At 42.5% G+C, this 23,874-nt stretch overlaps 1 protein-coding gene across 1 annotated transcript; it reads left to right on the top strand.

Moving 5' to 3' along the window:
- On the top strand, positions 1 to 23,874 carry ANKRD29 (ankyrin repeat domain 29). The gene is made up of 10 exons (XM_009574106.1): positions 1 to 9; positions 853 to 963; positions 2,955 to 3,053; positions 5,421 to 5,519; positions 12,393 to 12,491; positions 15,438 to 15,536; positions 20,371 to 20,469; positions 20,930 to 21,025; positions 22,093 to 22,191; positions 23,791 to 23,874. The coding sequence occupies exons 1-10, from the start codon at positions 1 to 3 to the stop codon at positions 23,872 to 23,874; spliced, it is 894 nt and encodes a 297-aa protein (XP_009572401.1).

Genomic DNA, 23,874 nt, shown 5'->3' with positions numbered 1-23,874 from the left:
ATGGATCAGGTATGGAGGTCAGGAGCAAGGTCTGTGTCTTTTTCTGCTGTCTTCCTCCTATGCTGGGCAGTGATAATTTGCTCCGACCCAGGAGAAGTCACACGGTGGCATTGTTTCTAGGACTAAGAAAGCCTCGAAAGAGTATTATGTTACTACCAATTTGTTTAACAGTGGCCTGTGTTATCTAGATTTCAGAGTTTCCTAATTTTGCCTTACATATTGCGTTGCATGCCTAGTAAGTGAATCCGTAAGTCTATAGACAGCAAGATTTTAGCCTTTTTTTTCTAGCATCACCCAGGAGATACCTCATGTGCCCACAGTTACAGGGTGTTACTTCCAGGCAGGAGGCAGACCAAACAGTATGGGAGATGCATGAGCAATACTTTTCCTGTATCGGGACTTTATATGCAGAAGAGAAGGAGACGGCAGAGAGCTAACCTGAAACCCAGGAGGATGTCCTGCAGCAGGACGTGTCAGCAGGATGATTCAGCCTCTCTAACTGTGCCCAGCCCCACCACAGAAGCAGACAATACAGGTACCAGTTAGCACGTTGTTTTCTGTGATGTTTCCCTGTGGATCTGGACTAGCATCGTCGTCTCTCATTACAGAGCAAGCTAAGAGACATAGGCTGCCATGGACACAGGGAAGACCTGAAACAACATGAGGTAGCACAGGGAGACGATCTCTTTAATTGCACAAAGAAATTAAATTACCTTCCCTTCCATGCTCTGATTTTGAAAGAACAGCACACTACACTGAAACTTGCCTGGCTTGAATGCAGAATTTGTGTGTGTGTGTTTGTCCAATGTATCTACCAAAGTGGTTTATTTCTGCTTTTTTTTTTTTCACCAGAAAGAAACACCGCTTGCCAATGCTGCGTTTTGGGCTGCAAGAAAAGGAAACCTGGCTCTCCTCCAGCTGCTGCTGAACAGTGGGCGAGTAGATGTGGACTGCAAAGACAGTGTATGCACACAATGCACCTACACCCACGGCACTGATTTTACATCGCTTTCTATAGCCCGCTGCGCTGAGGGTGTGGCAGGGATTTAACATGAGACATTCGAGAGTCTTATGGCACTTAGGGATGATTTAAAACCTTCTCTTGTCAGGAAGCAAGTTTGAAACGCAAGATAAAATAGCGTGATGATTTACATCAGTGGCAAGGGGTTAGGAATTTGCCAGCACTCAAAAATGTGTCTTACACAGTTATTTGTGGCACTGACATTAAAAACATAGATCCTAGCACCTCGGGCTTCCCTTTGCAAGAAAATGTCGTTGTAGTTATAGATCATGATGAAGAGTTGACTCAGCTGAGCCCAGGTAGCAATGATTCTGTCAGCTAGCAGAGCTCCTCATAATTAGTTTTTTAAAAAAATAACCCTGGACCACAGTTTCCATGTAGACAATGTAGAAGTTTGCATTTGATGTGCAGCCATTCCCGCCCCGTGTGGCATGCAGTGTCCTACAGCCTGAGGTGCTGTCAGAAGAGCTGCTAGCCTCCTAACTTCTTCCTCCCCGTCCTCCCCAGCATCTCCCATACTGTGCCCAACATGAAGGCACAGTACGACTTCCAAAGAGGAGCCCAGACACATGACAGAAAGATTTCATGGGGATTTCCTTACTGTAATTGGCATGGGTTGAAATTAGTTTTGAGATTAGAAGTGGGTTGAAAACACAGATAATGGGTATGTCTTGCTATTCTGCCTGCAACATATGGAGAGATACGTGATTGTACTAAGCTACTGCAAAGAGCAGGGGAAAACCGAGGCTGAGAAGTTCCCAGGTTTCTTTTGTTTGGTGCTGGGACTGACTTACTGAGAGCCGCGCTTGTGTTGTACAGGATTAGTGCCACTTCCAGCCTGAAACATGAACCTGCCACAGCTTCTCTCACTTTGAATACCTTCAAAGTGCAAGAGATTTTCTAAGCCCATTGACTTTAACATATCTTTTCATTTGCATTTTACTTTTGCCCTGTAGGCAAGTATTTGTCCTGCAGTACTTCTGGAGCTGATGCTATGACTGTCATTCTGACAGGGAGGGAAGGATGTTCAGATGGGGGCATGAAGTAAACAGGACGGAGATTGATGTAAAGAAATAAGGTCCACTACTGCTCATTTTTTTCTCAAAAGAAGGCTAACTTTGGTCAAGAATGTTTACAATGCACTGTAAAATATCCTGACTTATTAATTGTATCAGGCATACACATTTTCTAGACTAAAATATTTTCGTACGATTAAGGCTGCATGCTTCTTTTTTGTAATGTCACACATTCCTTCTTTAAATTGAACTGGTATAAATGTTTTAGAAGGATGAATTTCATCCTTATGCATGTGGTTTCCGCGTATTGTCCATACACCATATACATATAACCTAATTACTTGGTTCACTGGAGCAGTGACCTTATGGTGTACTGAGGGAACTTGAATGCATAGTTCTGGTACGGAAAGTTCTCTCATATAATGTGAAGAGTCAGAGCTTGCTTTCATCTTTTTGATAGGGAATTAGTATTCAAATCACCTGGACCTTACTCCTGACTGTGACTCAGAATTAAGTGACTCAGCTAAGTCAGTTAGCTCCTGTGTCTAAGGTTATTCTTCTGGAAATGATGCAAAGATCTTTGGGATTCTCTGATAAAAATGGTGTGTACAAACCAAAAATATTCTTGTTATTCTTGTTGCACTTATTTTGGGACAATAAGGCGAAGTCATTGCATACATATTTGTTGAATGGTCAGGCCTTAGCACTGCAGGCAAGTCTGTAATGTTTTTGCTTTAACACTTGCTAACTGATCATTTTCAAAGTATTCTTGATAGTAAGTTTTAAATGATAGCAAGTTTTTCAATGATCATAAGCTTCCTTCAGCTTTTCAGAAGAGGTGCTGTCTCTTCCAGACAGCCTGATTTATTGCTGGAGGTGTCTGTTGAAGGTACTGACTTGTTTTTCCTTACTCCCAGCTTGGCACAACAGCTCTGATGGTAGCATCTTACTATGGCCACATAGATTGTGTACGGGAATTGGTGTTGCAAGGAGCAGATATCAATCTGCAGAGAGAGGTAGGAGAAGTTCTGCATTCAAACAGGGATTGATTAAGTGACCGTTGGTTTATTACAAATAATAAGTGTTGTCTGTTGCTTTTTGCCAACTGGTTATTTGTCACTTGATGTGCAGTGCACGTATAAACAGGGTCTGTTCTCCTGAGGACATCAAGGAATCAGATGTCTGGAGTTTATAATAGAAAATTAGATACCAGAGGTGCATTTATAAATAATTCATCAAACATTTCCAGCACATCTGGTTGGTGAGGGGCGGTTACATCTGAGATGTAACCCTCCCAGGGTTACACCATTTATGCATCTGTGGTTTTACTTATTGGCACAGTAATTACAGCTCTCTGGATGGGATAAATGATAAGGAGAAGTCCTTTACCTTTTGATTTGCCGAGTCTGGTCATTAAAATGGAGTGGATGCCATTGCTAGCCCGGGGATTACTTTGACTTGGTGTGCTTTGGAGTTTCTGCCTTTTAGTCTGAGCCAAGCCATTTCTAACAATCACACAGCTTAATCACCCGTACCCTTCCCTGCATCTCTGCTTTGCATTCAAGGCATCTCTCGCACCATGACGTGCTTGCTTGTGGAAGGGACAATGTCAGTGGCTGGTTTTGGGAAAGTGCTTTCCCCTCATACTCCACGCAAATGGTTGTAAGGAGTACCTGCAGCCACTCTGCTCTGTGTGCTGGCTACACAGAGAGCAAATTGCTCTGGGACAACGGCAGCTGTACCGGTCCAAAGAGAAGAGCAGTCTAAGGAGGGCATGCAGTAACATGGGATGGTGGCAGGCAGTGCAGGACAGGAGTATGCTCATCACTTGAACAATACAAGCAAATGTTTCTGACTTTCCTTGGTTACCTGGAACTAGAGCATTAATGTCATGCTGACGTCTGCAAGTTACTGAGTCAGTGAATGCCATGTTTGATGATATAAACATCTTTGCACTTACTGGCCTAAACTTGCTCCAACCGTAACTGTCAGTGTCTTTCAATGGGGTCCTGTTCCAAAAAAACATGTATTTAAACATGTCCCTTCCCTTAGGTAAACATTGCTTGAAAAGCAGCAACAAAAGGAAAAGTTGAGAACAGTTTTATGGAGCTGCTCTTGAGTATCACTCAGGACATACTGATTCAGCAAGCCAACCGAAAGGGAAATGCTGAAATCCTCCAAAATCACTCTGTTGCAGAGAGGAAGCAAAACAGATGAAGTTTAAGCCCTAAAGACCTATGGCACTGTTCTGAAACTAAATCCACATACTCAAACCAGTGCTGTTGTACTCTGAAATTGCTGTGAAGCTTGGGGAAGTGAGAGCTCCATAAGTGTGTCTGGAAGAGGGGGCTCTGAAATGGTCTCAAGGGGCCATGTGCTATTGTAAAGGCTTCTGGCACTGGAGTGAATTTCATGTGTAGCTCCCTTTTCCTGCACCTTATGCATGGGATGAGAGAGCCCAAAGTCAGGAAAGCCTGCTTGTCTCCCTTCTTTCCCTTCTTTCCTTTCTTTCCTTCCTTTCTTTTTTCTTTCCCTCCTTTCCTTCCTTTCCCTCCTTTCCTTCCTTTCCCTCCTTTCCTTCCTTTCCTTCCTTTCCTTCCTTTCCTTCCTTTCCTTCCTTTCCTTCCTTTCCTTCTTCCCTTCCTTGTTCCTTCTGTCCAGCCATTAAAATCTTACTTTAATCATTTTTTGGGTCCTGATTTACTCACATGTTAATGATAGTATTTTATACAATTAGTATAAAATATGGGGGTTCAGGTCTTCAGTGAGGTTGAGGGAAAGCAGGAGTTGCAGGGCTGGTTGTAGCTGCTTGAAGGCTGCTTGGCTGGATGGGGATCTACTGCTGCACGAGACAAGGATGACTTACGCCAACAGCAGTCACGTTTTGTCAGTGGAGAGTCAAGCAAGGTGGAGCCCTGCTGTACTAAATAACTGGCTCCCTGGTCTTTCCACACCCTGATCCAAATCCATCCCATGCTCCTATTTGTCTCAGGTTGTAGCGGCAGGTGGAATAGGGGTTGGTTTCAAAATGGCCGTTCCTCTGTTGTGCAAGACTGCCCTTTTCTCACTCTGGGCTCGTTTTCCCTTTCCGATGACTGAGTAGAAGTGAGTGAATCCTAAGAGCTCTACATCAGAAACTCTGTGCAGAAGCCCCTTGTGAAACTTGGATTTTACTCAAATGTATGATGCTGGACAGATTTCTCAGTGCAATGGGAAGAAAACTGACCTAAGATACCGGGTGTCCTCTGGAGTCCTCAAAATCATCATGTCTTTTCAGCTGTTATTCAACTGATTGTGCTCAATACTTTTTAATTTGAAATGTGTGTACTTCAGTCAAGTGTGTAATGTATTTGGGGTTTTTTTAATCAATTTTTTCCTTACAGTCAGGTGCAACTTCTCTGTTCTTTGCTGCACAGCAAGGCCATAACGATGTAGTGAAGTTTCTCTTTGAATTTGGAGCCTCCACTGAATTTAAGAATAAAGTAAGATGATGGGTCTATTTTTGCATGCTGATACATTCTGACAATCAAGGCTGTTTTTCCCTACTGACATGAAACATGACATGGCAGCAGGAAGATGATAAAACAATTTCCTCACCTGAAGATTTTCTGAGTAATATGAGTAATGCAACATATTGTGAAAATACTAACTTGGAACTAGCTTTTACTACCCAGACTTAATAGCGTAAGTTGATCAAAGATCAGTCCCTTGGTAGTGATATCAGTCTTTCCTCGTAAGCCATCCTCCAATACAAGAACAAAGGGGTTTTTTGTACACGTTAGGTAGGATCCCATTTTAGGTGTATATGTATTTCACTTGTGTAGACTGAAATTTGATCTACTTTGGGATGTCTCTGCATACCACCATAGAAGACATAAGAGTATAATGGCTTCAGTCCTCCCTAAATTCCTATTTACCCATCTGTGACAAGAAGATGAAATGCACCTCAAAGCTTCTATTTCTTTGTTCAGGCAGGTCCTTTTTCAAAATCTTCTTAGAATAGCCAAAAGCACAGATGGCAGAGCCTGGGTCTGGTTCATCACCCCTCATGAGGTGAACAGCATTAAGAACAGCAGTTCATCACTGACAGGAGTACATCAACTCAGTTTCTTTGCCCAAGGCAGTACTAACACCTCTGCTTTCAGCAAACAGAACCAAAAGCACCAGATTTTCATTAAATATTCTTGCCCTTGACACGCTGGCCACATTTTGGAGCATTCCCATGATCTGGGGAGGACACTTGCCAGTCACTTACCCTGGGATCCATAGCGATGTGTTTGAAGAAGAAGGAATAGTTCTTTACCCCACAGTAACCAATTTTTGAAGATGGTATAGTCTGTGATTTGAATGTCTCCCTCAACCCATACCTGCTTTCCAGAGTCCCTGGAAATAGGGGCTTTAAGGGAATTGATGGAACACCAGAGACTCAACTCCTTATGCTCCTGGGACTAAAAATCCTGAGGTTTTGTGGCCAGAGTCCGCACACGCCATTACAGCAGGATTCCCGTACCCCAGGGAGCTATGCTTGTGGTTAGCAACTCTCTGACCACAGCAGCAATCAGTAAACTTAAAAACATGAATGAAATTGTGGCTGTTTAACACAACATGGAGTGTACCTGTTGGAACTTGGCAAGGTAGGAGGTTGCAATGTTAAATACAACAGCTGGATTTTAAAGTGCTGGATAATCTCATGTGGGACAAAGTTATTGGGAGAAGCTGCGGATTAAAATATAAAATAAGGGTTGCTTCTCAGTCTTTTTTTTCAGGGTATAGGTGAGGGTTAGCAAGATTCAGAAGGATCGTCTTCTCTTGCATTCAGTTGTATACAGTTGGGTGAGTGCACTTACACTGTTCTTTGAGTCATCTGGCCTATAAAAAGGCCACAAAGCCATGCTGAAGGAGCAAACGTGTCCCAGGCGTAGGAAGACCCTGGACTACTCACTGCAGCTCAGCATGCAATTGGGCAGTGTTTTTGCAGAGTGTGAATGCCGAAAACTTACAAAGGAGGGAAGATGGAGGCTGAATACCTTATTCTCTCTAGAGGCGCAGTTACATCTTCATCAAACCTTTGTGCAGCCTGTGAACTAGGAATTTGTGAAGAAGCCAAGACTTGGCCCAGAAGGTGAACAGCAGGCTTGAAATTGCCTGATCCTTCATGACAATATATGATTTTCTATGAAGCATGCAAAATATATTGATGTGAGTCACTAGGGCAGATAAAAGGGAGTAAAGATCTAAATGATAAGAAATACTGCATTCAGCCGCTCCTAATGGCTTCCATCTTTGGACAAATGCAGGTTTGAGCTCTGCTGTTGCTCACCTTGAAACTTTGCTCCCAGCCCCCATATTCCTGCCTGCCTCCTCTTCTGAATTCAGACCTGACTTGGCCCAATGTGCCAAGTATCTTTTAAGCTGCAGGTTGCTCTTCCTCTCCAGGCCACAGTTTTCTGCCACTTCAGTCGAGCTGGTCATAAAACAACACCAACTTCCACGGGACATAATATGACAAACTGGCGTGCGATGTGTATGTAAGGCTATTTTCCAGCAGCATCAAATGTGCCTGTCCAAGCACTCCCTCCTTCTCATCGCTTCATCATTGAGGTGTATCAGTCGCTTCAGCACTCAGAGTATGACACAAGGTATAGTGCCTGAAAAGACGTTTAAAAGCTGGAGAAAGGATAGCTGCGTTAAAATTAATCTGTGCAAGATTAAAGTGACACTGGTTTAAGAAGTTGAGGTTAGCTGTCATGTCCATGCCCTCTTTGCTGAAAGGATCTGCTCTCTCTGAATAGTAGTATGAGGGCTTTGCTAGGTTCATCATTAATGCTGGGACCTATCCTGGAAATTGCCATGTTCATTCTTTCACTCATTACTTGCCTGGGGACTGCAGCTCTTCTTCTGAAATGAGGATCTAGACAGAGGAATCCAAATGCTTACAGATTCCAGACTGGGCTTTGGTAACCCACCGAATTTTTAGACTGAGGCTGGGTAGGAAACCAACTTGTGCAGCAGTGTGTACCTGAGCAGGAGCCACCACTGAGAACGTACTGCATTGACAGTATGCATCTTCCATTGGCCTTCTAGTGTGTTTTTCTATCAACCAGTTCAATTTTCTGATTTAATGATGTGGTTTTCATAGCTTGGAATTATTCCATCAGACCATGGTTCTGTTAAAAGGCGACTAAGATAACAGGCTCCTCCATCCCCTGCCCCGAAACAATATAGTTGACAAAATATGCCTTTTCAGAGATAAGGCATTTTCCGATTAAGGCATTCAGCTGGGAGCAGCGCTGTAAAAGATATGGCTGATCCTGGCTATTTTTAAAGGGCACTGCAAAATTAATCCATTTGCAAAGAACTTTTTATTATAAATGAAGATGTGGAATTGAAATAAGAAAAGAAATTGAATGTATCTTAGGAAGCAGAGACTTTAAAGCAAGGAAATGCAAAGCCCAACATCTTCTTTTTCATGTACCTCCTGTAAATTGTAATTACTACATTTGTTACTCATATACAAGATTGCTGGAGAACTATCTTAATATAGGATTCAATCCCTTGTATCATTAGAGTTGATATTCACTACAGAAGGCAAAGCAAACATTCTAAAATAGTGTAATAATGTAATTAGTAATAATTGCTGATATTGTAAAGAGAATAAATAGTACTATTGAAGGCTATTATATATTTATTATAAAATACGTATTACTCAGTAATACTATTCTGCATTGTCCCAGTCTGGCATCCTTAGAAGTATGCATGATAAATTGAAACATGTTCTCTTTTCTTACTCTGAGAGATGTTATAAGCATGTGGGTTCTTAAAAGGGTTTGCATGGTGGCATGTTTTCTGAGCAATACTGCAGGTCGAACAGCATGTCAGAGGCAATTTTTCAGCAGGTTGTGATTGCAGAAGATCAGTTCCCCTCCCTTGTAGCATATGTCAGAGATGATAAAACACCATATAATTCTAAGCTACTTTCAGGTGATGATGACAGAGGTGAAGGAAGAGGCAGGGAAATAGACAGGGAAGTCTACACCAGATAGCGTGGTCCTATCGGGTGCTGCTGTTCCAAGAGCTTACATGGGAGATTGGCAGTATGTGCCACCAGTAGGGAGGACAGACTGTGTGGGGATAAGAAAAACGGTTTCAGAGGAAGAATTGCAGAGACAGCTGAGAGAACTGGCTCCTATCTGAGCTGGAAGGGTTTGCAGTGAAGGATTGATAGAAGCTACATCATGTCAGGAAAACAGGATATGAACAAGAAGTAAACCCAAGGCGATGTGCCTTCTCTCAGCTGCACCACCGGCCTCCTGCTCGCTGCAGAAGGGCAATTGCCCCAGAAGCGCCTCTGTGGTTGCTCACGTGTCCCTGCTCCCACATGTTGCCTTGCTCAGAGTTTCCAAGAGGCTCGCCAGTAGCAAAGATGCTGCTTCAGCTTTTTACTCGTCTCAGCTGAAGCCAAAAAGGAAATAAAAGAGGGAATCACACAGCTGAAAGGAATTTTAAAACTCTCACATTTACTTCTTTTTTTTTTTTTTCTGTAACTCATTTGCCTTCCCAATAGCCTATAAAACATTGGGGTCTCCAGCTAGAACTTGCTGGAGGAAAGGCTCTTGTGCTGGCAAAAAGAGAAGAACATGTAAGAGAAAGCAAGACGGAAGCTCGATAGGGGTGGGAAGGGGCTGAGTTTTTCTCCTCCTAAGAAACCATGGACCTTCACACTGACAATTCCTCAATTTAACTGAGTGCTGTCTCACCACATGGTCTTTTCAGTGAAAAAGATTTCTGGTCCCAGCTTCCCTTTTCTTAAAACAAGACCTGTCTCTTTATCAGAGCATTCAAATGAATCTCAGTCTCTTCTTTTGAATGTATTCAACTTCACAGGAGACACAGTAGAGCAGGTCTTAGAGCCCAGTTGTCTTCCTGATCAAGGACCAAACCTTTGAGCCAAGTTGTTACCCAGTTCTCTCTGGCCCAGTAAATATTTGCTTCAGGGTGGGCAGCTAGAACTGGGGACTACCCAATGCTTTTTTCTGATCCCTGGAACTCTGATCAGGGTGATCTAGGAAACTTGGTCACTCTAGTCTGGAAGATCTAAATGGTGTATTTTGGAAAAGTGTTATTCTTTCAAAAAATGTATCTGTCTAAAACTGTTCACTGGATTCAACCAAACACTTGGTCAGGATCCCCATTTTGAGACACTTAGACACATCCTGTGAGACGTGTCTCCCTTCTTAAACCTCAAGCTTGACATCTCCCAAGGTGGGATCATACACTTGGACTCCAAGCGTTGGGCTTCAGCTCTGTTGTGCTAACTGCGGTTAGCTTTGCAGGCCTGCCTTTTATTTGGGACCTGTCATTTGGTTCCCTCCAGAAATTACGTTAATAACCAAACAATCTTCTTAAAATAACAGGAGTTTGTTGAGAACACAAGAATTTTAGAAAACAAAACCCAGACCATAAAGCAATAAACAAACTATTCCCATATGCAGCTAACTGAGCATGTCTATTTACCCTCCCTAGAGGGAACCTCAATATTTTTAAGATTCCTAAAACTCATCCTTCCCTGCCTCTCCACAGGGGACCTCCAATCTGGATAGCACAGTTTCTCTTCTTAACTCACTAACCTTCCTGAGTCTTTAAAAATGTCTCTGTCTTTTGTTTGTAGCCCTTTGATCTGGTCGCTCACTACTCCAGCAAAGTGGCTTTCAGCTGGTTGGAGACAGGAAATAGGTTTCACGAAGCTATTAGCTTTGGCCATTGTTTTTTAAGTGTGTATAAGGTGTTTTTTAATCCAGGAACCCTTGTGATTGCTTTTGTGTTTCGTTCCAGCAGTTCCTATTAAACTAGGGTAGTTTAATTTGACAGGAAAGTCTAATGACTCATTGTAGCCACAGAGTGACTTAACTCCACTAACCTGATTACACACTATATTTACTGAAATAATCCAGAATTAATACGCAATTCTTAGCTTGTCACATAACAGCTTCACATCTGTGACTTTGCTGACACTCAGGCCTTGTTTGCTTTGCATTGTCATAGGGAGGAAGGGTGAATATGGGGTTTTGAGAGTAGCTATAGACAGTCCCTGTGGGTTAGTTCAGTCATGTCAGGGCTTGAGTTTTCATGAGGTTATTATAGGCATGAAATAGCACCACAGATTAATAAATTTGATTGGCACTTCCCATTATAAAAGATCCATTCGGCCATTCAAGCTGTAACTTCTCTTGTGGATATCTGTCTGTGTGGAAAATTTCAGACAAAACTTTGGAGCTGTTTCAGAGAACAAGGCTGAGGAAAAACACAATCTTTTGCCCACATTAATAACAGCTCTAGAAACCATTTATCTGAAATACTTTAGATAGCTTATCTTGTGGAGGAGGGGCTTGAGACTGAGAGAAGGCAGGGAAGGAGAGAGAAGACCTCTAGTGTGGATGACTTGGGGCGTGCGTCATCCTTGCACGATGGCATGGTGCCATCCCAGGCAGAAGATAAGAACTTCCTCTCCACATCAGTGTCAGAAATAATGGTAATTTTTGAGTGGGGCACAGTGAACTTAAGATGGCAAGACCCACATTTGCCATCTCAGTTGTTTCAGCTGGCTTGGAGTCAATTGCCAGCTACGCTGAGGTGTTTCCCTTCTCAGGCGGCTCCCAAGAGAGCGTCTCTACAAGCAGGATGTGTTGCATGTGCCTAGGTCTCCCTTTAGTGGTGATGTGCAGCAACTATAACTGCCTGGGATTGATCCTACCTGCAGGGATCAATTCGGCAGAAGTAATGGGGCTTTCACTGGTGGTCATGGGTGTGGTCTGATTCACACTTCCACAGTTAGCTAGCATGCTTTAAAATGCATCCTCCCTATGCTTCATCAGGCCAACAATCAACAGGTGAGAGGCAGGACACGACAGGGTATGAGGTTCTGGCCAAAGAAGAGTAGATGATCAGTAGGCTTTGGAGCAGGGGAAAGGTGTGCTATCCTTCGATAGGTGGAAGAGCTTGGCAGGGGTGGGGGATTTGGCTGTAAAGGGAAGAGACATGGAGGAGCTTGGAGTTGTGAAGGGAACAGAGCTTCTAGTGGGAAGGCAGAAGATGAGGAACAAAAAGCAGAATTTTCTTAGTTCCTGTCCTTCACTAAAAAAAACCTGAGGAGAAAAATGTTTATAGTGACAGAACCAAGTTTAAAGATTTATGTGGCAAGACTTGGTACTAAAATTATGAAAAATTCAGTAGCTAGTCACTACAGAACTGCTGTGAGCCAAATTCTGAAAAGCCTTAAAATTTGCTTTTTTTATGGTGATGTTCAGTCCAGCACCTGCCCTCTCACCTGACTGTAACCATTCTTTGTTTTTTCACAGGATGGAGGTACTGCTCTTCTAGCTGCTTGTCAGTACGGGCATGCAAAAGTAGTGGAAACTCTGTTGAAGCACGGTGCCAACATTCACGATCAACTTTATGTAAGTTATTTGACACAGATAATATTGACAACACTGGTGGTGGAACAAATGTGCTGTTGGTTGGACAACAGCAGATGCTCTGGCTCCAGCACAAAGAAGCATTTGCCAAACGTTGCGGTTTTATAGTACTCTACTCTTCTAACGTGAATTTTGTTAACTGTCTGCTTTTCATGATCCTGGGAGAAGTAGCATAAAATCAGAAAAGATGTTTTGGCTGCCTTTTGATTCGTTACCTGTATGAAGGATATGTACCAAATCTGTATCAGATTTGTGCTATCCATTAGCCTTGAACAAAAGACATGTCATGTTCTACCACGATTTGCATTGCAGACAGAAGAGTGAATAGCTGTAAAGCCCTTGAGGTACTAGAGAATCAGTTCATCAGTTTTCTGCCAGAAAGAGTAGTAAAAGTTAAAATCTTTAAATATCTTTAAATTTTTTTTTTTTTAAATATCAGTTTAAATGATGTTATTTGGTATTTGTGCATTTCTAGCTTATCAGTGTTTTGGGCAAAGAATAGTTAAAATGGCTGAACTGATGTTGTTTAGTTCACTCTTCAGAAAGCTGGATTGAGCCAATGAAGCACTGGATTTAATTTACTCCAACAGAGACACAAATAAGTTGAGCTTTTCAGCATTCAACAGAAACGAGTGGCAGATTTTCCCTCCACTTCCCACCACCCTTTCCTACCCCAGGGCACTCGAGACTGACACAGAGGAAGTTGTTCCCCAGGGATATACAAGTTTTTCCAGCCATTTCCATGGGCTTTGGATCTGCAGGATGCTGTTGCGCTCTCAGCTCCCACAAACGTGCATGGGAGCCAAGGGCTGGTGACTGCACTGGGGGCTGTGCACTGGTCACACAGGGGATCCCCACCCCTGTGCTGCCCTGACCCTGTACTTACAAAGAAGGGTGTTCCACCCTCGCTGCTGTGCAAATAGCAATTGCCTTTCTAATTCATACCTCTGCACGGTAATCCCAGGGGTTAGCACTCAGTTTAAAAATAGCCATGCTGCCACACCTGCAGACACTTACCTAGAAGTGAAGGCAGAAAAATAACTTCCTTGTTGTCTCTCCTGGAAATGCGCGGTATTTGCAATTGGATTTAGAGATGTATTTTTATTGCTCACAGCCATTGGGCAAAACTATTCAGAAACAGCTACGTAATAAAATAAGAACACAATATCTTGAAAACAAGCATTAGCCTGGCTCCTTTTGTGGGACATCATCAAGCTGCTTTTTCAAAGTGGTATCTGGCTGGCAGTTTCACTGGCAGGCAGCCCAATGAGCAGGATTTCGAGCATGCATTTGGGTAGTCCTCCCAAAACCATCAAGGTAGATGTTTTAATCTTAAATAGACTCATGTGAGGGGTAGAGGAGAAGACAAGAGAATTCCCTAACTAAACAGTATTTCTTGCAGAAGTATCTCATAGCCTCAAAACAGCTTTCTCATTACAGCATCAATTCAAATCAAGTACAAAATAACTACTAATTAATTTTTAAAATGGTTGGATGATAGGGAACCCAAGGTTCTCCATCTTGATTGATGCTATAATAAAGAGCTCTTTTACTGTTACCCAACTTTGTTTACTTTCTAAATGGAAGTGTTCTTACTACTCCTGTCTCTGGAGGAAGCCTACAAAGGACTTGATACCATCACCCTATTTCATGTACTCGCATAGCAACCAGAGAAGACAGCCCCTCAGAGGGCCCAAGGTCTGCATTTGTAGTGCCAGCAGACACCTCTCTTGTTTACCAGGACATTTGTCTTGAAACCGAGGTCAAACATTCTAAATTCAGTCCCTGGGGCACTATATTCAGCTCATGCTTCACTAAGTCTGTGCTGAGTTTTGCAGGAAGAGGAGTAGCTAAGCAGTATCTCTCGACAGATAACAGCATTCGGTCCCAACATAGTGGTATGCCAACAAGGTCAACAAAAGGCTTCCACTAAAATGCCCTGTATTTTGTAATAAGCATATGCATAAATTGGTTGGAAGATGTGTACTTGTACATCTGAGATGCAGGAAGGGGTTCATTCATGTATCTTTTTAAACTAAAAGAGCCTCACCTCCTGGGGAAACTTGCCCTAGCATGCTCTGTGCTGAGCACTCTGGATATAGGATGGGTAAACACCTGTCCCACCCTCAGTGCAGGTTTCCACTTCCAGTTGGTTGGATGGATTCTAATGCTATTTGAAATTTTTTCATCAAAAAAACTTAATGAAATACGACTTTTAAATTTTTTTTCTAAGGAAAAAGCCTCTGTGAAGCCAAATGCTGAGAACATCTGCACATGAAAGACATGTTGAAGAAAAAATTTGTTCATTTCTCTCACATGCCTTTTGCAGGAAAATGCTGGTTTCTGATAGGGCTATGAGATACTCTGTCTTGTATGTGCTACTATTATATTACAGGTGAAGTCTCTTCTACAAGATGTGCCAGAGCAGTGGCATGGTAGTTGCTGGGGTGGCACAGCAATATGGCACAGTACTTACTCCTTCAGGCTTCAGTGCCGGAGTCTCCAGTTCTGCAAAGTGCTTGAACATGTTTTCACCATGTATGTGTCTATGTAGCAGAACACTTCTGCATGAACATATAAAAGCTAGAGGAACTGAAATAGATGTATTTTGCTACATAGGAATGGATTTCTTGTTATGTAGCTCAATGCTTCAATGAACTAGATTCTTAGTATTTCAGACCTGGGATTTAATGCTCGGTTTGGTATATGATGGGAGCCAGTACTTGTGCATGCTGAATGAAAATGTTATCGTAGTTTGCTATGAACTAGACTTTGGATTTTGGTAATTATTTCTTAAGCTTGGCTATATATGTGCTGTTACACTGCATAATGGCTTAAGAAGGAGAACTTGATTCAGTTTGATTTGGTTATGTATAGAAAAAATGGCATCATTTCAACACAGTGTAAGCTGGATGTATTTGTTCTTAGGATGGAGCTTCTGCAATTTTCCTGGCAGCACAAGGAGGCTATCTGGATGTCATCCGACTGCTGCTTTCTTCAGGAGCAAAGGTTAACCAGCCACGGCAGGTAAGCTCAACACTTCAGGGAAGAGCTGGGGTCTAATTACTACATTTTACAGTTATGAAAAATTAACACTGGATTAGAGAGATTTCCTAGGTTTTAAACTAACGGAGGGATACATAAGCATACATGATGTACAGAGACATATATAAAAGCTCTCTTGGTTTCCAAAAAAGGGTTTCTTAATTGCTAAGCTATTTCTTGACTCTAAAATCAGTGCTTAAACAGCACATTTAGATGCTGCTTTGAGTAGCCAGATGTGGGAGTTGCACAGCTAGCTTTACTCCCAGCACCTAGAAATGTCTGGTTAGAGACAGGGCTTCCCAGGAAGCTTTGCCTGCTTTGAGAGAGCCTCCCCTGTGGTCTGCTGAAACCCTGCAGGCAAAGTAGCTGTCCTGGCTCCTCACTGCAGATTTTAAATTGATGGGATAAGGTCTTGTCCTTGCAGTCAGTCATGTATGGCTGCCAGGTGGCTGTGATCACTGACTGCAGCACGTAAAAAATCAGCAGGCAGGAGCAAATGAATGTGAAAACTCTAATAACAGTGGACAACGTGGCATGTGACAAGCTTTGCCAGGTATTTTCAGTATTTCCTTTCACCTACACCAAAAAGCCTGACAAATCATAGCCTGGCAGCAGAGATTGATCTATATGACTTCTGCTGCATCTGTAGGTCTGCATAGCCTCCCTGCTACTCCTGTAGTGTAAGGAAACTGGATTAGCATTTTATGTGCCCACAGTAAAGTCATTTTCCTGCTGTCTCTTTCCCCACCTCTCCAGCACCAGAGCTGTGCTGGCAGCTACTCCCTGGACTGATGTTTTAGTTGCTCCTAGGCTACCTCCACACTGTCTCCCAAGATCAAGATTAAGAAATGCTGTTAAAAGCTGTTAATTAATGCAGTGGATAGACCAAGGTGTGCATTAATGCCTTTTGAGTCGGTCAAAATAAAGTTGGGGAGCCTTAGATTTAGCTCTACTGTGTTGCCATAAAAACTGCATTCTGCTAACCATAATTATAATGCCCCAGCTAATTCTTTCTGACAATATTTTTTTAGCTCTCTAATCCAATTTCTACAACACAATGTTTCATGAGGCATTTTTAAATCTTAGTTGAGGAAAAGACTTGACTCTGTGTGAATGTTCCTCCTGGCTCTGTTTCATCTCCGGCAGTACGGGCGTACTTTGCTTCAGGGTACCTCCGATCCCTGCTAAGATTATGCCTGGATAAGTCCATGGCATTTGTATTTGGGCCCACTGTAACCTGAAACATTTCCTTAACAAATGGAACATTTTTACTGTTTAATTAGCAAAGTAATGGTTGGATGGACTTCAGTCTCTTTCTTACTAACAAACAAATTTGTACTTTGTTCGAAGGTGGCATGTTGGTCACGAGGAACGTAGCTCTAGATGGGGCAGTTTCGATGCCAGATGATTCTCACTGTCAGTTACAAACCACACTGCTCTCACTGCTGTAGGAAACTTTTCTGAGCAACGTAACATCGAATACAGGGCTGCCCACAGCTACAGAGTGCCAGGTGTGAGTTCAAGCTTCTCCTTCCTCATGGTGTCCAAGTTTTCCTCTCTACCTTGTGAATTTGGGGGCTTAATTCATCTGCCTGAGCATGTGCATCTGCCCTGTATGTCTCCTCCTGCTGCTGCAGTGGGTACCGGTTCCCCTTCGGTCTCGTGCCCCATCTCCCAGTCCCACGGGGTTGCTCCTGACGCCATAGAGCATCTCGGATGGTGCTGGCTGTCCATGTGCAGGCGCTTCAGCTCAGCTCTCACGAGACTGAATAGCAAAGCTTCCTGGCGAGTTTCTTCCTGGCAATGTCATTTCTCTTGGTTTTTAGCCGCCTTCTGTTCTTCCTGACATTGCGGAGCCGGGCAGGAATCCTTTTGTCATCTTTTTGTCTAGACAGAGCTGGGGGCAGTGTCTGAAGCCGGGTGCGGGAGATGTTTCTTTGCTTCTCCAACTCAAAAACAAAGCAAGAAGATTATTTGCCAATGAATTTTATGTTCTGTCTTGGCAGCCCGTGTCCCAACAAACTTTAGGCTGACTGGCTAAGCAGATTCAAAATACTCTGAAAATTAATATTTTTTTCTTAACACATGATATGCAATTACACATATATGCAAGCCAGTAAACCTATATAGAGTGTAGACTTCAGACAAGCAAGCAATTTGTTATTAGCAAGAATTCAGCTGGTGTAGTGGTGCGCGTGGACTGATGGGCAGAACAGTGGAGGAGATGACACTGAGTAGCCTGAGAGTAGGTGCTCTCTGTCCCTGGAAGTCCTTACTGGGAATTTGAGGGGTATTTCACCTCCCACCCTAATCTGGCCCTTTCTAAAACTCCAGGCCACAAGCGAATACTGAGATTCAAAGCTGCAAAGCAAAGTCATTAGTTAATGGGTAAGAGAAAGTGCATCAGAAATTTCGGTCAGAGTATGTTTGGAAGTGCTGGCTGCTGGATATAACGAAATGTGATCCATATATATTAGCTTGTAATCAAATACAGAAATAAGCACAGCTTAAAAACATATGGGGTATTTAACATTGTTCTAGGAATATAATGGTCTGCAGTCTGCTGGGTGGGCAGAGGGACAAGGAAAGGAAAGTAGTTTTTGAACTGCGTCTTTCCCTGTTCTCACTTTCTTCCTCACTCATCTCCAAGCCCTAATATCTGTTTATACGGGAATTCTCATGTGGCCTCTTAGTACAATGTAGTGTCTCTTTTGCACCATACTCCGACATGAAAATGGACAGAAATCTCATCTACTCCGTATAAATATTATATGTATTTGCATAAACCTGCCTGTTAGATGCTGTTTGCTTCAGAGAGAGAAGCTGACAATAGTCAATGTGAGCCCACCATCAACTTCATCATCTTTCTTCTCTTCAGGCTAAGTCCTCCAACACAGTCACTTTCTCACAATGTAATTTTGCCTCTAGCCTGTAACTGAGATACTGAGGATGATGTCTAACAGCAATACTATTAAGGACAGTTAACGGTAATAGTGATGTTACCCAACGCTTGTATTTCCTTCTGCTCCTTTTAATTTGTACCTGAAAATAAGAGTTCTTACAAACTTTACTGTGAGTCAAAGAAAGCTGCTATGTTCCTCGTGCTGTGCTTGTGTACGCATTTCTTGTGTAAATAGAAGCGTGGATTTGCACAGCATTGGATCTTCATGCAGATTAAATTGTGTAGGCTGCTCTCAGATATTTTCCAAGTTTTATAGGCTTTTTCAGCGTCCCTATTGCTATTTTCTAGAGCCCTCTGGTGGGGGGAGATTAGAAAAAATACGAGGTGTCAGCTTACTGGTAGGGAAAAAACTATAAATTGGAAATAGTTTTTGTCATCACGCTAACATCACGTATGCTGTGTACAAGACAGCCTTTGTTATTTTTGAATCACAAAGAACACTCATTGTATTAACAGGATATATACTAGAATGAGGTCAGTCACTAATTTCAATGAGTTAATTTATAGAGAAATCATACAAGAGTGGGCAAAGATCCTGTTCCTCATCATTTGAGATTCAGAAAAAGGGAAGCCCAGAATATTATATCAAAGGAAGAAATAACTTTTCTGTTTCTTCCAAAGGATTAAGTCACTAGCCCATAGAAAGCAGAGAACTGGTTCAACAATGTTTTTTTGGGTTGCACGAGCAAGTCATATGAAACTTCAGTTGGCACTGAGGAGAGAGATTGCTTCTTTGATCAAGGTGGAAATATCTTATTTAAAGTAAAAAGTTGTTTTCTTCTGAAACTTCTCATTAAGGCTCTTTTGGAAGCCCCGGTATATTTTGTCTTCTTTTTTCCTGCCAAGTCTTCAGGCTGCTGAGGGTGGCGAGGGGAACCAGCAAGCGCTGAAGGCAGAAGCAGGCACCCTACTATGTGAGGGCTCACTTCTATGTTAAAGTCCATACAGGGAAAGCCTTTTATTAAAGGCCCACAAGAATCAATTTGGCACCACATAACCGCTGGAGTCCTCTTGTAGTCTGGATAATCAGGCCATTCAGAAGCAAAAGGAGGAAAAGCCACAAAACTAAATTCTAATTGCGGCGCGAAATACTTCTAGTGCTTCAACTTGCCTTTGCCTTTGGGATGGAAATCCATCACAAAGTTTAGCTTATTCTGAATGTGCATTTTATTTTCTGAGGTTTTCTGCTCAAATCATGATTGCACAGGACAATTTTTCCAAACCAGATTGTTTCACGCTGGATTCCTCGATAATTGCCTTGTTTTCTAGCGGAGTGCTTGAAGATAGAATTTGTGAAATACTTACCATCGCTGTAAGGCAAGATGTTTTTACCAGATTCCCTGAGGGTGGATAATGTAACTTAACACTGAAAATTGGTGATCATCTTGCATTGCTCCTTAGCTTCTATAAACAACTTCCACTCCATATGTACAGAGACCCAGCTGCAGAATCTGCCCATGCATGCTGAGATTTACCTGTATCTTCCGTCACGTCTAGCTACCTAGAGTTCAAAGTACACAGGATACCTTTGGCCTTTACATTTCAAACTTCCCTGTGTATTTTAGGCACGACTGGTAAGCCAAAGAGGGTTTTAACTGTTTGCACAGCAATGCACATTTCAGGCCAACTATGCGAGAGAAAGCAGCTAAGGTGGCTCTGCTCCACAACTGGAGCGGTTCTGACTTGATACACCGAGCTCCCGTGTGCTTTTGGAAGTGACTCTGCATATGTCTATCTGTGATGCCAGATTTTATTGAGAAATACGTCCATTCCAGTAGGCAGACTTGGGAGGTAAAATACCAGGGAGCACAGGATCTCAAAGTGAAACCTTTAGCAGCTTTATTTTGTTTGCAGGATGGGACGGCTCCCTTGTGGATTGCGTCGCAGATGGGTCACAGTGAAGTGGTGCGAGTGATGCTGCTCCGGGGAGCTGAGCGAGATGCCGCGCGGGACGTGAGTAGCACTTCTTCCTGCGCTCTGTCTGCAGCTTAACACCTCCTAGCTTTTTTTGAGGCTGCAAGTCTGCCTGAATGGAGGCCTGGTGTCCCCAGAGTCCGTCTTGTTTGCCAGGCTGTAAAGTCTCAGTGTGGGCTCCCTTTTTCCTGTTGTGTTTGGGACAGCTTCCTGGAGGGACCTCCTGGAATAAGGGAATGGAAATGTACATATAAATGAGAGGCAAAGATGATATACAGTGTCACGGGTTCATTTTACCCTGAAATTTTCACCTGCCAGAGGAACAATCCTCCAGATGCCCTAAAACCAGCATATGCTGTGGGGGTGCCTCCTCAAAGACAATGAGCAGAAGAGACCCTCCTCTGAGAGGTGTGGGGAGAGCTGATGTTTCCCTCCAGCCAAGGGGAACACGGGTAAAGTATTGGTAACAACTGAACTGACCTTCCTCTCTCTTTTAAAGGACGGTACGACTGCTTTACTGAAGGCTGCCATTAAAGGGTACAACAATGTGATAGAAGAGTTGCTGAAATTCTCTCCCACGCTTGGCCTGCTGAAGGTTAGTAGTGAAACACACAGATTTTTAGGCAGAAACTCAAGAAGGCAAAGGGTCTGATGAAAGACCTGACGTTTATGACTATGCCAGTGGAAGACAGTAAGGAGCTTGAGCCAAAAAAAGTGAAGAGGAAAATGAAATTATCTTATTTAGCCTTTAATGCCACACGCAGAATCTTCTCAAATGAAATTGTGAATTTGATTTTTGGAATGAGGAAGCTCATTGTGTCGTAGAAGGAATTCTCCTGCTTTTCATCATCTGATTTTATTTCTACAGTAAATGGATTGCTCTCGATGGTGCAGTTTTTAGCATTATGCCCTGCCCTCTGTTGAATTCAGTCAGCAAAATAGTATCCTAAGAGATCTGTTTTGAGCAGATTCTCTACTGGATTTTGTTCTCCTCTGAAGTCAAAAAGTGACTTGAAAAATAACAGATATTTGGAAGCTGCTTTTTTAACAGCTGATCTAATTTTATGTGCCTATAAATCACACACTTTGATAGCCTCTGTGCATGCAACTAATTGGCAATTTTGATGTACTTGAAAATCCAGGTGGCATTAACTTAGTTGTTAATTACAAGTATGAAATAGCTTCCACACTTACTTGAACTGTCAGTTTGCAGCCACAAACAAAAGGCCAGTCATAAAAAAATCACCATTCAGCTGTCTGACATTGAGATCATTAATCATCAGAGAAAGAAGATAAAATGCACAGATGGTTTCCATTACTGCTTGTGCTTCTGTTTCACTTGCTAATGGCTGATTTTGCCAGGCAGAAGCAAGTGCTGTGTTCATTTCACCTCTGATCTATTGACAAGGGTAATTTTTAAAAGGAAATATTGCTGTGGTAAAGTGAACTTGACTCTCATTTTTATTAAAGCATTTAAAATCCTTCGTAGCCCCCTAGCCTGCCAGCACCCTGTCTAAATCAGACCCTGTACCTTTGATGACCTAATCTCTTCCGTGTTACTTCTTTCTTGTTCGTAGGCTTGTTCTTTGCAAACGTTTGTGTTACACTGCCTGTTGATTGCTTCCCATGCACGGTAAAAACATCTCCTTTGGTATTTTCTAGAACGGGACCTCTGCTCTCCATGCGGCCGTCCTGAGCGGCAACGCGAGGACAGTGGCGCTGCTCCTTGAAGCAGGAGCGGACCCGGGCCTGAGGAACAAGGTATGTCCTGGCACCCCGTCCCGGGTGAGGAGCAGGTGGGGAGCACCCAGCGGCGGAGCCGTGCGTGCCACGGAGGCGGTGGCAGTCCACATTTCTGTGTCGGTCCGCGGTTGCCTCTTGATCCTCTCCTGAAGCACCACCATTCGGTCCATTTGTTTCTGTAAACAAGCATCTATAAGGGTGCTAGGCGGTGCCACTGGTGATGCCGGTACTTGTGAAGTTACATCAATCTGAGAATAACCAAACCATGCACTCGCTCACTCAAGAACCACAGATTAAATTGTTAACTATAGCTACTCATGGGCTAGCTAGGTTGCATTTTAGGGAAACAGTAATCCGTCACTGTTTTGATAAGTCATAAGTTATATTTGTGTCTCGTGAGAAATACGCAAGGAAGATATTTCAGCAGCAAGAGAAATATATATCTGGGTGCCTTTGGTAAGAAAACTTGGTTAGGATTCAGCACATTGCTAATGCAAAGAATATCTCAAATTACATGCATCTTTCCCATATCTACTCTAAATCTGTTAGTTTATTGAAATAGTTTCACATTCATTTTATGGCAGCAACTTTTCTGCAGAAAACTTGTCTTGTTTTTATTCTGTAAAGTGTTTTAACATAACATCTTTGATAATTTCCATGAAAATGTTTTCTTCTGAGTTGTGTTTATTTGCCACTAGTATTTGATATCTAGCTGCATTTGTTAAGCTATGAATGGGTGGTCTGGTATTTACTTCTGGTTTATGATTGGGTGAATCAAAGTTGTAATACAAGTAATCCAGCATATACCTTCTAAATGTTTTCGTCATTCAATATAAAATCTGTGCCTGTTACTTCTGTATCATTCCACGTGATGGCGGCAGAGTTAATGCCTCTCATACAGTAGTTCGTGTTAATAAGCATTTTGGTTTGATACTATCATCCAAACAATGTGCAAGATTTTTCTTCTACTGACAGTGATTTGCAGGAGGGTGTGCAGTATAAGAAAGTCTGTGGCTGTAACGTCTCCTACTGATTTTTTTTTTTTTTTTTTTTAAATAACTTGCAATTTGGCACAACAGAGTACATTTGCAGGACAGAATTACTGATTTTCAGAAGTAGCTTCATTATAAATACTTTATGTTACCAAAATTGTATTCAGTAGATACGGAAGACCAGACTCTGATGTTCTATTATTACCAAACCTACAGAATAGCACTGACTATTTCATAGCAATTAAGGTCTTTCCTTGGATTTTTATGGACTTTGGTGCTTAAAGACCTGCCTCATCTCCCCCCAAAAAATCAGCAGCTATGTTCTCTTTTAATTTTGTGGCAGAAGCATAGGGAGCCCAAGGGATACTGTTAAGCCTGGACAGTCAGCACAAAATAAGCTGACCACTCAAATCCCATGCTGGGATTATTTTGAAGACTTAAGTGAGACTTGCACACTGTGTGGAAAGGTGACTTTTTAAGATGTCTCCACCAGTGGTGGAGACAACATTGGAATAAGCATGTCGTTATAATGCCCAGTACCATCTTCTTTAGAGTTTAATGCTTTTAAGCCATGTTTTGGAAATATTTGTTCATTTCTGCTAACCTCAAGGTGTTTTTGTTCCAGGCAAATGAGCTGCCAGCAGAACTAACAAAAAATGAACGCATCCTCCGACTCCTCCGTATGAAGGAAAAACAAAGGAAAAGCTAA

Source organism: Fulmarus glacialis, unplaced genomic scaffold (assembly GCF_000690835.1).
Source record: "Fulmarus glacialis isolate BGI_N327 unplaced genomic scaffold, ASM69083v1 scaffold49713, whole genome shotgun sequence".
In the NCBI taxonomy this organism is placed as follows: Eukaryota; Metazoa; Chordata; class Aves; order Procellariiformes; family Procellariidae; genus Fulmarus; species Fulmarus glacialis.
Note: the sequence above shows the minus strand (reverse complement) of the source record. Positions and strands in the feature narration are given on the sequence as shown.